Source organism: Bufo gargarizans, chromosome 1 (assembly GCF_014858855.1).
Source record: "Bufo gargarizans isolate SCDJY-AF-19 chromosome 1, ASM1485885v1, whole genome shotgun sequence".
NCBI classification, from domain to species: Eukaryota; Metazoa; Chordata; class Amphibia; order Anura; family Bufonidae; genus Bufo; species Bufo gargarizans.
The window spans coordinates 44,775,003-44,793,205 of record NC_058080.1 but is presented as its reverse complement, the minus strand read 5'-3'; the positions used below and the strand labels follow the sequence as shown (position 1 = coordinate 44,793,205).

Here is an 18,203-nt window from a genome sequence, read left to right as displayed (position 1 = left end):
AGTTCAAAACTCTAATGATTGAAAGATTTATTACCCCACAAAGGGATTACCACCCTTGAATCCCATAACCTATATATTGTGCAAAAAAAAAAAAAAAATATACTGACTTTCCTAAACCTCCCAGACTCCCCTCTAACAGTTTAAGAAGAGTTACTTTAGCTCCCCCCCCCCTCCAAAAAAAAAAAGTGCAGCGAACAGGCCATAGGGGCATGCTTGAATTTGGGTGGCTGATGGTGAAGGTAGTTGCTATACTCAAGGTTCTGAAGCTCCCTGTCCCGGAGTGCAGTGATGGGAAGGGTACACCTGTTTTCCCTACAGGGCACCCTCCAGTTCTAAAGTTCTCCTGCCTGATAATGGAGGAGGTACCCTTGGTGATGAAGGTTTTGAGGTTCAAGTCAGGGTCTCGATTGTTGTGACATCAACAGTAGTAGTAGCGTAGAAAGCAATGATAAGACATATGTACAGCAGAACAGTTCTTTGCTGAAGAATTCAAATGCAAGCAGAGTAGTGCAATTTTTGTATGCATGGACTGGCAGTTGATATACAAATTTAAATTTTCTCTCATGCTACATGTTTCATAGCTACACAGGTAGTCTAGTCAATAGGCCAAGGTGTCTTTCTTGCTTCACGCATCACTAGCTGACTCTGATATAAGCATCCAGAGTGCAACCAAAGGGCAGTCCCTTAATGGCAGGCAAACTCTTCTGCACCCTTTTTTAATAGGTTTGTGTACTTACAGTACATAGCCACAAAATCCAGTTTGGAATGTAGGGATTCCCACATTGGTGACTAATCTGCTTAAATGTGTATCCATGCATCAGAGACTAACTCCTGGACACGTGCTTTAGATACTGTATGTCCTTTTCAGACAAGTTGTCTCTACTGTACTTGCTCCACACAGCTCCTTTCATCTGGCGTGATTTTCATAGTTCTTCTGGCCCTGTCCTGGGTGGTATGGGGTCCAGGATGAGCTTAGCTGTCAGCTCCTACATCTTTGCATCTGTTGTCTTTGCTGTCCATTCACTTACTTCTTCAAACTGGCCAGACTGACTAGCTAGAATTGACTAGGATGTTCTTTCCTACTCTATATATGGAGCGTGACACCAGCCGCATCAACTGAGGGCTATGAATATGACCTTTAATACCTAATGCATTCAAAATACAGTTAATACATGTTTTACACATAAATTAATTATTTTTCACTTTGCAGTGTATTGAGACTCTGCAACAGGATGCTGCATTCACCCCGTCTTTAAGAAAAGTCATCCTTTGCATCTCTTGACTCATGGTCTCTAAATTACCTAAAGAAAAAGGGCCTAACACCTGCAATCAACCATATGTATAGTATGACCATGACTTTTCAATAACCTCATATATTTCCGCTCTTGACTGCTACAAAGAGAAAATGGTTCTGCATAACACAATACCTTGTGCATACAAAATACAGTAAATTCATGTTTTTCACTGATATATATTATTTTGCACTTTGTAGTGAACTGGAGCAGGACACTGTGCAAGTACTCTGAATATATTGGTTCACACAATTTGACTCCCATAATGGCATATCATAGGCAGGATCAGATCATTATAATGAATTTTAGAGCAATGTAGTGAAACCCCATCCCCTCATCCCCCCATCCCCCTAGGCAGCAAGTGGAGGCAACCAGTCCTATTCATGTTCAAGGGCATGTTCAATTCTCTGTGGCCATTTATTATCATTCCCTAGAACCTATTTGATCTATGGATAAGATGAACTACATTCAATTAAATATAGTCATCGACTTTCCTACACACAACCACTCCCAGAAATGATAAAGTAGCATTATCTTTGATGGTCTGCAGTAGAGGTCCAGGGGACAGGAGCCTGGAATAAAGATGGACAAAGACTGACTTCTGCCAGTTAATTGCTAATTATGAAATTAAAATTAGTCTGTCACTAGGACAAATTCAGTCAGGGATGAAGCTAGGGAGGACAATTGGGGCATATGCCCTGGGAGCTGCCTGCCAAGGGGGCAATAACAAGCTTTTTTTTTGCCTGTGCCAGTTTAGATATATGATGAGAGCAGCAAACCGAACCCTTGCTCCAGTTGTAAGAAAGCCAACCTATGGCTCTGCATCCAGTAGTATGAGCCAGAGTGTGCTACTTTCATGCCACCTAGTATGTTGGAGGGCTGGTGCCAAACAACTTCACCAAGTTCTGATTCAAGAGAGAGAAAGAAAGAGAGAAACTGTTCAATCTGTGTGTGTTTTTTCCATTAAGGAAATATAATTTTCATACAGTTGGGCTTCTGGGAAATATATTCAAATTAGCTTTTCTTCCAAACAGAAAATAACACTAAGCCTTTCTGATGTCAATAGAAGTAATATATACTAATTTGCATATATTTTCCCCAGAAGCACAGAACAGTGTTGGCTGGACTACTACACTCCTCATGCATATTAGGTGGTCTCCCTAATAAGAAAGAGTGGCCCCCAAGACCTTGACAAAGGCCACTCGACCAGAGTAATTTTCTGTTGGTATGCTCAAATTTCTTGTCTTTTTGTAATAAGAACTGACTCGCTTTTCTTATTCAGAGAATTGTGAAATGGAGATATTAAGTACTCTTGTCCTTTTAGGAGGAGAATTGGCTTTCATGTCTCACTCCTATAGTCACCTAAAACAAATCACAAGAAATTTAGGTTGCTTAGTATCTGAATTTTAGAGTATTTTCAGGACAAATTCCCTAATCAGTAGAATTTATTTGCTCATCTCTAAAAAAAAACATCTGCAGGCAACTGTAACCGCCATCTACAGATGGGTGTCTCTTTTGGAGGATTCTCTAGTTTGGTTCATATGACATAGTCTTCATAATTCTGGAGGAGAACTAATCTGCCTGCACCTTTGAGTGATGACTGAAACTACTTATAGTAGTGCTAAACAAACCCTATATATATGTATAGTACATTTTTATATGTACGATATTTGTACAGATAAACCTGACATATGTCATTGTGTCTGGAAGCCATATTCAGATGTTGTGTTCCTATCTGACTCAGTAGACCTATGCACAGTGGGAAATCTCTAATTTCACACCTTACCTCTTTTCTCATTTGCATCTTATCAGTTCCCAGAGCCCATGTATGTGGCTCACGCGGTGCTTTTGATGTTAAGCCAGTGAATGAACTTTGTGGAACATAAATGTGCTTGAAAGGCCAGTTAGCTCTATCCATCAATGATTAAAACTCCAGCACAGACTCCGTACATCAGGCTTGAGATACCTGAGGCTCTCTAGTACATACTGTGACCTGTACCTCTGCAGCTGCTATTGAGCTGAGAGGTGCCCAAGAAGACTGAACATCTGACAGAAGACTGATACAGCCAATGTGACGTTCCTAATCCCTTCTGTTTTTTACTCCCTAAATTCCCAGAGCCATAACTTCTTTATTTTTCCAGGCACGCCTCCTGCCACAAAGTGTCCACCCACACGTCCTACATCACATTGAAGCCAAAACTCTGACCACCTTTTCCCTGCTCCTATCTTGGACGTGTTGGATTCGTAAACACGGACAAAATAGAGCATGCATCCGTGCTACAAACACTGACCCACGGACCGTGCTAAAACACTGATGTCTGAATACACCCGTTAAAATTAATGGAGACGTGTGCTGTCCGAGGAGAACACGGACAGAACACGTCTGTGGAACACTGACGTGTGAATGAGGCTTTATATTAATTATTAAATGGTGCTCACGGTAACATACACACAAGTCTTGCTCTGCAGTGGAGAGTCCCTTGTTATTAAGCCACATTTTCACATTTTTCTTCTTTTGGTTTATTGTGATTATGTGATAAATCTTTTTTTTTATTTTTTACAAAATATGCAAATGTCAAAGACTTGCTGCTGTCGTTGCCACAGTAACTTCCTGGGATTTCTGCCAGGCTGGTTACTGATACATTGTATCATGTTGTTACATTATCAGTGTAATAAAACTATCAGCACAAAGGAAACTATGTAACAATGAAAATAAACATCTGAAAATGTCAGCATTTCTGGAAGCGAAAGAAGCAGACCTCTATTTTCTGCTTAGTAAATCTGATGTGTGAGTATGTAATGAGTGTCGCCCTCTATCTTCTATAAGTTACCATGATTTTTCTCAATGAGGCCTGAGCCATAGGGTCACGTTGGAGGGGCAAGGGTTAATTCTGTGACCATGGAATCAAGCAAAAACTGTAACAAAATGCATCAAAATCAAAGTGTCGTGGTGAGCTTCGTCATGGCATCCCCAAACCTAAAAATATTTTATATGGTCAAAGATGGTTGACCTGAGATTCATGGTGTGCTATAGCTGGACCCTAGTATATGGGCCCCATGCTCTCCGATAACTCATCACAGAGAACATCCTTTATCTATTTCTAATAATTTACCAATAATTGGGAGCCATAAATTTCAAGATCTCTGATCCGAACATAGAATTATTTAGACAGTAAAAACTTGCTTTTAAAGGGCATCCGTCAGCAGGATCGACCCTATTACACCAGGCATGATGTCTGGTAGGGATGATTAAAATCATTATCATTTTTCAGAAATAAATGTTTCAATAGGGTTGGTCAGTTTTCTATATTGATGACCTATTCAAAGGATAGGCAGGGGTCCGACACCACTGCCAATCAGCTGTTTGAAGAGAAGATCGCTCTGTGTTCTCTTCACTGTTTGCCTGCTCGCCGTCGACTTCATAGCAGTAAGCTGTTGTAATTGCAGCTCCTCCATCCATTTCACTTCAAAGGGAAGGAGCAGTTACAATTCTACCCGAATAGCAAGTGCATCACATACCTCAAAATTATCTCTCTCTCTCTCTCAATCTTTCCCTCTGTGTCTCCCTCCCACTCTCTCTCTCCCCCTCACCTCCTATCCATTTTTCTCTCCCTGACCCCCAATCCCTCTCCTTCTCTCCCTCCCTTCCCTCACTCTGTCTCTCCATCTCTCTCCCCCTCACCCCCTTCCCTCTCTTCACCTCTCTCTCTCAACCTCACCACCTCTCTCTCCCTCCCCTCCTCCTTGCCTCTCCCTCTCTCCCTTTCTCCCCCTCTCTGTCCCTCCCTCCCTCTTCCTCTCTCCCCCTCACCCCCTCTCCCTATCTTACTCTCTCCCCCTCTCTCTCCCCCCTATGTCCCCCTCTTTGTCCCTCCCTCCCTCTTCCTCTCTCACCCTCTCCCTCTCTTCTCCCCTCCCTCTCTCCCCCTCTCTTACTCTCTCCCCCTCTGTCCACCTCTCTGTCCCTCCCTCCCTCTTCCTCTCTAAACCCCTCTCCCTCTCTTTCTCTCTCTCCCCCTCTCTGTTTCTCCCTCTCTCTCTCTCTCTCCCTCCCTCCCTCCTCTCTTTCTCTCTCCCTCTCTTTCTCTCTCCCCCTCTCTCTTTCTCCCTCTCTTTCTCTCTCTCCCTCTCCCTCTCTTTCTCTCTCTCCCCCTCTCTGTTTCTCCCTCTCTCTCTCTCTCTCTCTCTCTCTCCCTCCCTCCCTCTCTTTCTCTCTCCCCCTCTCTCTTTCTCCCTCTCTCTTTCTCTCTCTCCCTCTCACTCTCCCTCTCCTTCTTCCTCTCTCCCCCTCACCACCTCTCCCTCTCTCCCCCCTCCTCTTTCTTTCTTTCTCAAAAAGTTTTACCCAACACATATGAAGAAATTCTGATTTTACCAAATATTTTTTTTTAGAGAGAATTTAGAGTCTAACGAATCGATTTGCTCATCTCTAGTTGGTTACTTCTGTTGTATCTTTAGTAACTGCTTATCCTTCGTAGCACATCCCACTAAACATATTATATATAGAAACCTACTCTAAAAGTAAATGGCAACAGTTCACATTTAGACAAGTTAATTTAGCTGATTTACATGTTAAATACATTTCCCATTAAAGAGACGCAGTCTTATATTTTCCCATTTCCCCCCCTTTAGCTCCGGAAGGCGGTAATGGACCATATCTCAGATTCTTTCTTGGAGACAAATGTTCCCCTGCTGGTTCTTATTGAGGCTGCAAAGAGTGGTAACGAGAAGGAAGTAAAAGAATATGCCCAAGTGTTTCGGGAACATGCCAACAAATTGGTTGAGGTAAGCCTTTGTTTTACATCAAAAGATTACCTTTCATGTATCTTGTACGGTATTAAGGCGGCAGACGGTTTTAATGTGGTGATAATGAGAGGCGTCAAGTTAACTTTCAACTTACTCCATTGTTCTAGTAAAGACAAAGGAATGCTCTCTTTATATGTTGTAAATTATTGCCATTTTGGATACTTACACTAGACATATACAGTATATTAGGCCTATTACGTTTTATTTAAACAGAAAACTTGCTCTCTGAACAAAGCAGTCCGTTCCTAGTTCCGCTATACCATCACAAGCAATGTATGAATTAGGGTATTATTATTATTTTATCATTTATCTCAGCAATTTTCTGAGTCTGTTTTCATTCTGGGAGTTGCAGCTTCTTTTAGCAGCCTGTGTGAGGGTCACCTTGCTTGCCTGCCTGTATCTAAGGCTACTTTCACATCTGCGTTTTTGAGATTCAGCAAAGAAGCCTAAAACCTAAAAAAAACTGATCTGTTTCATTTAATACAGCACTATGCATCTGTTCCTTTCGTATGCTGTTCTATTGAATCAAAATGGAACAAACCGGATCCGGCATTAAAATAATTGTAAGTCAATGTGTGATGGATCCGTTTTATTCGGTAATGAAAAAAAACGGATTCGGCACCATTGACTTAATTAGGTTTTCATGCTGAATACAGTTTGTGCCATTTCTCAGACCTGGACACAAAACTGAGGTTTGCTGCGGTTTAGTGTCTGGTCACAAAACGCAACAAAATGGAACTGTTGCATACTGATGCATCCTCCTGATCAGTTTTGTCCCCTTGACAATGAAAGGGGACAAAACTGAACAGTTTTGGCCCATTTTTGTGATCCTCTGCCAGACCTCAAAACCAGAAAGCCAAAACGCTGCTGTGAAATTAGCTTAACCCTGTGTAAGCTGTAATGTATTTATAAGTGGAACCTATTTACTGCAGGACTCTTACTGGACTCCATATTTGATACAAAGTTGGAGAAAGAAAGAAGATGCATTATTTCTCTAATTTCAAAAAGACGTTCTTTCTGGGAGAAGCAGAATTGGGGGCTGTGGGGCTTGTGATAGGCATTTCATTCATACTACATCAGGATTGGCTAATTCAAAATAAATGACAAAGAAGAAGGGAGGAGTCAGGGAGTGCTAGGAGTTATAGTTTCAAAACAGTAGGTGAACAGCAAGTTAGAGACTACTGTACTAAAAGGTAAGGCCAAAAAGAGACTTAAAGAGGACCTTTCACCTAAAAAGAAAATGTAAACTAAGACTATAGCGTTACTTACATGCCCCCATGATTTCTTGAACGTTAATTCTTTTTTCATTCTGTGCCCCCGTTTGTCCGCTATGCCCCCCGGAATAATTCCCGCCGTCTATGCTAATGAGCCAGCCTCAAATGGGCTGGCTTTAAAAGTTCTCCCGGTCGTGCCTTCCATCTTCTCCCTGGCACGGAGCGCATCCAATCAGCGCGCTCCGCTCTTAGCCAGGGAGAAGACGCTCCAGTTCTCGCGAGACTTCAGAGAACTGGAGCGATTTCGTCTATCACGACCGGGAGAACTTTTAAAGCCAGCCCATTTGAGGCTGGCTCATTAGCATAGACAGCGGGAATTATTCCGGGGGGCATAGCGGACAAACGGGGGCACAGAATGAAAAAAGAATTAACGTTCAAGAAATCATGGGGGCATGTAAGTAACGCTATAGTCTTAGTTTACATTTTTTTTTTAGGTGAAAGGTCCTCTTTAAGCATAGATGTCTAAAATATTAACGTACTACTGTACGTGAATGATGCTATTGTAGTGGAATAAGACTTTATAGAGGTTTTTCTGGGACCAAGTGAACCCACAAACGCCCCTTATACTCATATTGCCTATAGGAGAAAGCTTCTAACATACTGTACTGTGTCTCAAAGTTGTGTGGATTGGCTCTTTGGGAACCCACACAATGCTCCTGTTCCGAACATTCTGCTTCCACCAATGTTGGATCCTTTACAGGTTTATAGTTTAGACGATGGATGCGAAAATCACTTCCACTGTGAACGGGGACTGAACAGTACCTCTCCTTTGCACATGTGCAAACTCCTTAATCCACATCATCTGTGCCGGCGCCAGGGAGAGGGATTATTCTAGCTCAGTCCACAGTAGAAATAATGTCCACATTCACCAACCAGACCAGAAACTGGGTAAAGGACATGACATCGACAGAAACAGGATTTTCATCACGTAACCAGGTTTCTAGGTTGGCCAAATTACTCCTTTTCATAAAAAACCTCTTTATGGATATTTACATGGTTAAGACCCCCATCAATTACCATACTCATTTTCAGTGGACAAAATCAGTAAGAAATGTAAATTTACTGCATAGTACGTATAAAATTAGACTGAGCAAACTAAGTGGAGACATAATTATAAAGAGATGAACATTTTCCTTGCCATTTAGGAAGATAGAGAAATGCATTTTCTGAGGTAAATATACAGAAAACTTCAATTTACTACGCTGCTACAACTAATCACCTACCAGCATTATACAGTACCGTCTCAAAGTATTATTTATTGGAATGTGATATGTTGTGAGGTTTTATGTAATGCTACTAATTGCTCTAGTATTTATATCTGTTTGTAAAATATCTGATCCCCAGTTTGGGAAGTTTAAGCCTTAGGCCTCTTTCACACGGGCGTCAGTTTTTTGCCCGGATAAGAGGCGGGTGCGTTGCGGGAAAATGCGCGATTTTTCCACGCGAGTGCAAAACATTGTCATGCGTTTTGCACTTGCGTGAGAAAAATCACACATGTTTGGTACCCAAACCCGAACTTCTTCACAGAAGTTCGGGCTTGGGATTGATGTTCTGAAGATTGTATTATTTTCCCTTATAACATGGTTATAAGGGAAAATAATATCATTCTGAATACAGAATGCATAGTAAAACAGCGCTGGAGGGGTTAAAAAAAAATAAAAAATAATTTAACTCACCTTAGTCCACTTGATCGCGAAGCCCGGCATCTCCTTGTGTCTCCTATGTTGAATAGGACCTGTGGTGAGCATTAAAAACAGGTAAAGGACCTTTGATGATGTCACTCCGGTCATCACATGGTCTTTTACCATGGTGAATCACCATGGTAAAAGATCATGTGACGTACCATGTGATGACCGGAGTGACGTCATCAAAGGTCCTTTACCTGTATTTAATGCTCACCCCAGGTCCTGTTTAGCAAAGGAGACACAAGGAGATGCCGGGCTTCGCGATCAAGTGGACTAGGTGAGTTAAATTATTTTATTTTATTTTTTTAACCCCTCCAGCGCTGTTTTACTATGCATTCTGTATTCAGAATGCTATTATTTTCCCTTATAACCATGTTATAAGGGAAAATAATAATTATCGGGTCTCCATCCCGATCGTCTCCTAGCAACCGTGCGTGAAAATCGCACCGCATCCGCACTTGCTTGCGGATGCTATGCGATTTTCACGTTTCCCATTCACTTCTATGGGGCCTGCGTCGCGTCAAAATCGGACAATATAGAGCATGCTGCGATTTTCAATCAACGCACAAGTGATGCGTGAAAATCATCGCTCATGTGCACAGCCCAATAGAAATGAATGGGTCAGGATTCAGTGCGGGTGCAATGCGTTCACCGCACGCATCGCACCCGCACGGAAAACTCGCCCGTGTGAAAGGGGCCTTAAGATTTCATAGAAGGTCTGCATGTGGGTCCAAATAAATATCAGAAACTCAATTGATCCAAGGGGTTGTCACATAGGGTAAACTCTTGTCTATATTCCCTATTAGGACATATGGACATAGTAGAGGAAGATTCCCCATTTGAAACACCCTTCTATGAGCCAGAATGGAGAACCACTCAGAGTGGCACTGGTGCTGGTGGGTTAGAGCAGCCCAACAGAATGGCCACCATTCAGTACTACATTTTCTTGTGGCCTGGTAGTTGTCTCTGTGATTGGAATAGACACCAGTGCGGAGTACTGAAGGATCAGGAAAGACTGTAGTCGGGGACAGTTGGAAGCCAGGGCAGGAAGAGTGTGAGCAATCCAATACACTGTCTAAGATCAGGACAGGCAGTGAAAGGTCAATACGGAAGTCAGGTGCAGGTCAGGTCAAGCAGTAGAGGGTGATAATCCAGTAAATGGGCAAAATACAGTACACAGGCAGACAAACAAATACAGTACACCTTCTCAGGCACTAGCAAGTAAGGAGTCACGCAAGTAGGCACGTCTACCCCAAGGAGACCAGGCATTGGCTAGTGAAGATTAGGGTGCACATGCTGGCCTTTTGAGATCTAGAGTGAGCCCTATGGGCATAAAGGGAAAGGCCTAGCCAGCAAGCAGGCTGCAGCCTGCGTGGAAGAACAGAGCAAACTCTGTTGCCAGACCCGCTGTGAAGAGGAAGACAATGCTAGGCAGGTCTGGACCTCTGGGAGAGGTGAGTCAAGCCATTGGCTGCGGCTGTTGGCCATTACAAGGGAAATTTCTGGTTTCCGGTCTTATATACTATGACAGACCCCCAGTACTCTGGAAGAGTATGTCCGCCTCTGTATTCTTCCTTATTCAGGAGATATTGCAAACCACTGATCTGTAGCTCCCAGTTTCTCCAGTCACTGGTCGAGACTCAGTGTAGGTGAAAAAGAAGTCTGCTTTATTGAGGAACAGCACTAACTTATATACAGAAATTGTTCAGATGAAACTGTAATCCCATCACATCCCCCTTCCCCCTCCCCAAATATTCTGTCTGCACCACTGGGGTCCACCTGCTAAAATAGCTCCAGACAGGCCTAGCAGGAGCCTGGCCAAAATGTCATTGTCCCAAGCTCTTTCAGAGTGCTGACAGTCTTTTGATAACAGGTTACACAGTATAACATAATTACACATATCCAACACCAATACACATTTAAGTCACATAGCTCCCCCAAGTTAAAGGATGGCAGACCTGGTGAGACCCTCTACGGGTCCACTTGGGGATGTCCATGTTAGGCTACTTTTACACTGGCGTTTTGGCTTTCCGTTTGTGAGATCCGTTCAGGGCTCCCACAAGCGGTCCAAAATGAATCAATTTTGCCCTAATGCATTCTGAATGGAAAATTATCCACTCAGAATGCATCAGTTTGCCTCAGTTTGCCTCCGTTCCGTCTCCATATCACTTTGGGGGCAGACACCAAAACGCTGCTTGCACAATAGAAAACGGATCCATCCTCCATTGACTTTCAATGGTGTTCAAGACGGATCCGTCTTGGCTATGTTAAAGATAATACAAACGGATCCGTTCTGAACGGATGCAGACGGTTGTATTATCTGAACAGATCCGTCTGTGCAGATCCGTGATGGATCCGCACCAAACGCGAGTGTGAAAGTAGCCTTAGTCACCCTTCCAGTTCTGTTTGGCAAGATAGTCCGACAGCATTTGCATTGTGTTTCCCAGGCCGGTCTTAGATTGTGAAAGTGAATGGCTGTAGGGACAGGCTCCACTGCAACAGCCGTCCATGTGCCCCGGACAGCCGGTTTAACCAAACAAGAGGGATCTCCAAAATCCTAGGTCCGTAGTTGCTAGGAAGGAGGCTGGCCCTCAGGCTTCACAAGCAGCTCCAGTGACGGTTCAGTCCGTCACATTTCTTCCCTCCCAACAGTAGACTAACCATGTACCAGACCCCCAACTGGTCTGGACCTGTGTTAGTCGGATAAGATAAATCCAAAACCTCTTCCAACTGTACCGCTTGACTCTGCTGCAGGAGAGTGATGCCACCCACATCATCTCCTGGGTAAACACACTGCCACTGGGGAGTGAGGTCAGCTACCTCTTCTCCCTGGGTCTCCATCTGCCACTGGGGAGGGAGGTTGGCTACCTCTTCTACCTGGGTATCCATGTTGCTCTCTGGCTGAGAGTGGAGGTTGATTTGTGGTCAGAGATCAGCAGTACTCTGCCCTGATGCCAGCACTTCAGCTGGGCAAACTGGTGCGCAGTCTTGCCCTGTAACAATGGGACAGGTAGGGCAGAGGCCAGCGGCACTCTGCCCAGATGCCAGCTCTTCCTCTGGGATGTGTTCAGGGAATCCTAACCCCAGGACCTGGTTGCGGGTCTGCTGTGGAGAGGAGGGATCTCTTACCTCCTCCTGGCATTCCTGCGAGGTTGGTTGGGGATATGTACCAGCCGTCCACCATCCCTGTAGGTCTGGTGCAGAGGCCGCGATCCCATCCACACCATCAGACTTAGGTGTGCTGTCCCCCTGTGGTTGGGGAGAGAGACGGATTGTCTCCTCTCCCTGAAAGGTACACTGCCGCTGGGGAAGGGAGATGAGGCTCTCCTCTCCCTACAAGGTACCCTGCCGCTGGGGAGAGACCGGTTGTCTCCTCTCCCTGCAAAACATACTGCGACTGGGGAGCAGGACCGACTGTCCCTACTCCCTGAACCTCCAGCTGCCATTGGGGATCTGGGACGACCGCCCAGCATCCTTGTAGGGCCGGTGGAAAGACCTTGGTCCCATCTCCACCTGCAATATGGAGTTTCCCTCAGCACCCGCCTATTAGGTCCCCTACCTCTGTAGCTGGTAACGAGAAAATGGGGTTGGCCGTCATCTCTCCCAGATGCCTCAGGGAGCAATGAGTGCAGGGAAGAGGCTAACAGCACTCTGCCCTGTTGCCAGCTCTTCTTCTGGGAAGTAAACTACCAGTTTGGTGGCCTTGCAGAGAGTCTCCAGGGTCACTGATTGTTGAAGGCAGAGGCCTGTGGAGCTTTGCCCTGATGACAACATCTGTGGTTGCTGGGACATGCTGTTGAGCAGTGTCAAACAGTCTTTGGTATGCCTGTTCCAGCTCCTATTCCTGTGTAACTAAAAAGTCCAAATCAGTCCTCAATCCGAGCTCACTGGGGAGTTCCAACTCCCTAAAATCAAGTATATCCTTCCCTCTCCACTCCTGTGCACTCCCAAATTGTGGTTCCTCCTGGAGTGCCTCAAATATAAGTCCCGGGCCGCCAAAGTCATAGCCCTCTGTGGGATCATTGTTCTCCAGCCATGGACACAATTGGGTAACATACCACTGCAGCACCCTATACCCGTCATTCAGCATCACTTCCGTTTGGAGCAGCTCATCCATCTCCGACAGCCATTCCTCCTGGGGCTGCTCTCCCAGGAAAGAAACACGCAAGTCCCATTGTAGGCAAGGAAGAGCATCCCACTGCTGCCACCAATGTGACGGACCCCCAGTACTCAGGAAGAGTATGTCCGCCTCAGTATTCTTCCTTACTCAGGAGATATTGCAAACCACTGATCTGTAGCTCCCAGTTTCTCCAGTCACCGGTCGAGACTCAGTGTAGGTGAAATAAAAGTCTGCTTTATTGAGCAATCGCACAAACCTTTATACAGAAATTGTTCAGAAAAATCACAGAAAAAACTAAGATTAAAACATCCTGCATGGTATGATATACAAATCTGCAGATGTCACTGGCCATATTATTGAAGAAAATTCACATAAATTAGATAATAATGCACTTAGTAAAGTAGATGCAAGCATTATTTATGGACAAAGTCCTCACTCTGATATGATAAACTCTGAGACACTTAGCCAATATATTTTGATTAAAAAACACATCTGCACCACCGGTAGATAACGCAACAGTACCGCAGAGAACATAAAACACAACAAAAAGAACCCGCAGAACTAAGACTCAATTAGAAGTCAATAAATAGTCAAAGCAATAACCAGCAAAATACCACACCGTCCACAGCAGAACAAACACAAATAAAGGAAGACACCCAATTAGCACAGCGGTCAAACATAAAATATCTAGATCCCAATTAAAAATACCGAATCCCATGCGACCCTTTTTAAACAACAAAAAAAACAGATCCCATCAGTTGCTATACAATAATTAAGCCAACCCCCGAAAAATCCCGATCCAAAAACCGGATACTATCCAGACTTTCGATGCAACTACCACATTCAAAAGTTTGGACCATAGAAAAAGTGATCCAGTCCAGGTCTTTGAAAGATCCAGAAGCAGTATAAAAGACAACACAATGGCAGTCAGAGGGCTAACACTGATGAAGAAGGCAGCTAAGACCTTCGAAACGCGTCTGGTGACTCCCCTCTAAAACCTGCAAGAAATTTTTACTCTGGAAGCGCTTCCAAATATTTATTTACATCGGACCCTTCTGGATTGAAATAGACCATCAGCGAAAGTCTACAGACCAAGTCCGACAAAAACACGTGAGATGCCAGAGAAGTGACGTCACACCCACGTGGAACGCCAAAAGATCGGGAAACAGATACCGCAGAGTGCAACAAGGACGCTCCGACAGCCAGGACATCTAGACCTGATAAAGGAGGTAACAGTCAGGGTGCAGCCTTTTTCTAATGTGTGGGACGCCACACTAAGTGCAGCGCCCGACTGACACACCACTTATATATATATATTTTTTTAATCTTTTTGCTACTATATATACTATATATATTTTTCTTGTGTGACCACCAGCGATACATAAGATAGAAAATCCTTCTCTCTTTTTATGAACTGCATACAAATGGACATAATGACTTATTGAACTCACTACAGGTGATAACCATCATCGGACATCCGCTGCATTGTCCTACTACCGCATTGTCTGTACACAAATTTTTTTTGTGTACACCCCCATCTCTGCACACTGTAATTTTTATTTTTATTTTTATCTTTATATATTTTTTCATTCTCAGAACTCCATTTTTAGAATCTCTACCTCTTATCCTTCATTTTACCGTACTTCCATACAAATAAATACGTTTATTTTTTACTACCATATCTGTGTACATTGTTTCCTTAGTATAACTGATAGATGTAGAGTGCCGGTTTTTCAATATACATTTTTATTATTATAAACCTCCCTTCTGATTGGGTGAATCAGTCCAAAACCAGAGCACCTATACATTGTATTGATCAGATGAGCCACCAATAACCTACCTCTCCTCCACAAATCTGCAGATGTCACTGGCCATATTATTGAAGAAAATTCACATAAATAAGATAATAATGCCCTTAGTAAAGTAGATGCAAGCATTATATATGGACAAAGTCCTCACTCTGATATGATAAACTCTGAGACACTTAGCCAATATATTTTGATTAAAAAACACATCTGAGCCCGCCTACCAAGTGCCAAGGTGGTCTCAGGTCAGACGGGTCCTACGCTAAACCTATCTAAGCCATTGGGCTTCTATGTTCAGGAGCGCAGACGCCGCACATATGGTGTGCTGCTCCTAGTCACCTCCATGTGCATCAAGCAACCAATGGGAGGAGGAGCAGGCACACCTTTATGTACCACCTAATCAAGGCGCTCTATTGGATAGGAAGGGCAAAAGTGCAGAGGAATTCTACTCCTAAAATAAAATAGGTGCACATTCACACTTGAAGGTGCCACTCCCTCAAGCAAATACTACATAGACAAAAAAATCACAGAAAAAACGAAGATAAAAACATCCTGCACGATATTATACAAATGTGCGGATGTCCCTGGCCATATTATTGAAGAAAATCACAGAAAAAACTAAGATAAAAACATCCTGCACGATACGATATACAAATGTGCGGATGTTCCTGGCCATATTATTGAAGAAAATCACTGAAATAAGATAATAATGCACTTAGTAAAGTAGATGCAAGCATTATATATGGACAAAGTCCTCACTCTGATATGATAATATCTGAGACACTTAGCCAATATATTTTGATCAAAACACATCTGAGCCCGAAATTGTTCAGATGAAACTTTTATCCCATCACATCCCACTTCCCCTCCCCAGATATTCTGTCTGCACCACACCACAGGGGTCCACCTGCTAAAATAGCTCCAGACAGCCCTAGCAGGAGCTTGGCCTAAATGTCATTGTCCTGAGCTCTTTCAGAGTACAATAGGAGATAATGAAGAGCGGGTGCTGACAGTCTTTTGATAACAAGTTACACAGTATAAAATTTTTACACATATCCAACACCAATACACATTTAACTCAAACTGATGACTATGTCGTCATGTATACTTCCTTCGGCCTGGGGCAAAGTGACACTTCTTTGGGTGGGGTAGGATGAGTAAAATCATGTTCCATGGCTCACATAAACAATAATTGGCAAACAATCCACTACACATAGAGCTTTAGACAAGGGGCCAATGAGAAGCTCCATTTCTTGTTGAAGACCAGAGGGCTGTGGGTCCCTCACACTGTACCAATTTTTTTTTTACATTCTGTCTACTACAGCTCTAGCATTACTCTCTTATTGCTAAAACTAGTTATAGCAACTGAAAGGAGTGGCCCATGTTTTTCTAATAGCCACCAAGATCCCTATGTAAATAAAATAGAGATGACCATTTAGGGTTGAATTTCAGTATTAGAGCCCCCATTGTGAAAAATATCTTGGTTGATATCCACAGTACACAATCCTTTAAAGGCAGTGGAACGTTAAATATTTAAAACATTATTAGGCTGCATTTAAGCTGAATGTAATGGGCTACTTAGCTCTAGAGATAAATGGCCAATTCTCATCGGATGTAGCCACCTACGTAGAGGGAGAAGTTGACAGATGATTCTGTAGCTTGGCTCTATGGCAGGATTAGCCTGTACGAACTTCCCAAGAGTAATATCCGTTAAAATGCTGGCTCTTATAATGGTTGCCTGTTCACTAAGGCAGGCCCAGAACTAGTAATCATAGCTCCGAGCCTCAGCGACAGTCCAGTACATCATTTCTATAGCTAATAAATGACAAATTTACAAGTTAGCCTTTTAATTCCCCCTGTGGTATTGCTTTTCATCCAGCTGGTTATGAACCTCTAGATTCTTATTTCTTTGTCTTTGCCCCTTCATTTAAAAACGTAGAATTTTTGGGAATTTCTTTTTTAATCAATTCTGATAGCATTCTGTATTGTAGATAGCCATGACTTCTGTTTTGATGAATCTGGGTTTTGTTTGCCGTTGAGAGGTAATTATCAACTATTTGTTTCTGTTTAACTTGCTTTCTATTTATTAGGTGATGGCTTGAAAAAATACTTTGTACATAAACCAGGGTCGGGAGACAAGCTTATGAATCACGTTTGTTTAGTAATGATATCTTCAGTACTCAGGAGGTAGATTCAAATGATTTGTGAGCTAGCGGTTGCTTAGCAGCATTTGAAAATAATAATAATAATAATGTAGAAAGCCTATGTTCCTGTCAAGTTTTCATAGTTTTTTTTCTCTTGTAGATGAAATAGCAAAGTATAATCATTAAGACATGTGCAAAACGCGTTGGTAACATGGGTTCACAACATGACAGTAATCAGTTTGTAATGCCACATGTTGTCAATGTTGGGACTGGCTCATTACTATGCATTGGCAAAGGGAATTATAAATGTTCTAGAAGCCTTGGAGACTCAAAGTTTTGAAAATTAGGAATTACGAAATAGAACTTCTACTTCTCTGAACGACCCAAGGATGTGATGAGCTACAAGTTGTTCTGTCTGTATGTCAAAACTGAAGCCATCTAGTTTATTTATTTATTACACTCAATTATATAACTCTGACATTCAGCAGCACTTTACGGATATTATCATTGCTTGCTGTCTCCAATGGGGCTGGCAAACTATTTTCCCTATCAATATGTCTTTGGAGTGTGGGAGGAAACCCAGGGAGAACATACAAACTCTATGCAGATGTTATCCATGGTCGGATTTGAACCCAGGACCACAGAGCTACAAGGCACCAGTGCTAACCTCTGAGCCACTGTGCTGTCCCCTAGTTAACAAAAAAAAATACCACATTGGTGTTAAGGATGAGTGAATTCATTCTACTGGTTCGGAATCCTCTCAGAATTTCTCAAAAAGTTTGGATTCATACAAAGCCAAATGTTGGGGGTTGCGAGAGAAAGTTATGCAATTTGCATATAATCTTCCTAGAAACCAAGAATAGTGTCTCTGGGCAATACTCATGCATATTTTTTGGTCTCCCTGCTGATAAAGAGCACCCTGAAGAGTACCCCACAAGGTCAGTCCACCAATAGTGCTGATGGAGCACCTAAGTGCTTGGGTGTTCGGGTGCTCAATGAGAGAACCTGAGCATTAAACCAGGCACCCCCTGCTCTGAAGAAGGGAGGTTGTCTGGTTCATAAGAAAAGGTCAGAAAT

The 18,203-nt window shown here is 43.0% G+C and overlaps 1 protein-coding gene across 6 annotated transcripts in view; it reads left to right on the top strand.

The window, feature by feature from the left end:
* Positions 1-18,203, top strand: part of CTNNA2 (catenin alpha 2) — a 1,975,930-nt gene that overhangs the window by 1,481,825 nt on the left and 475,902 nt on the right. For all 6 annotated transcript variants that reach the window (XM_044295267.1, XM_044295273.1, XM_044295260.1 and 3 more), the window contains one exon: positions 5,925-6,077. In XM_044295267.1, the coding sequence (XP_044151202.1) occupies positions 5,925-6,077 (153 nt within the window). The remainder of the gene's footprint in view (positions 1-5,924; positions 6,078-18,203) is intronic.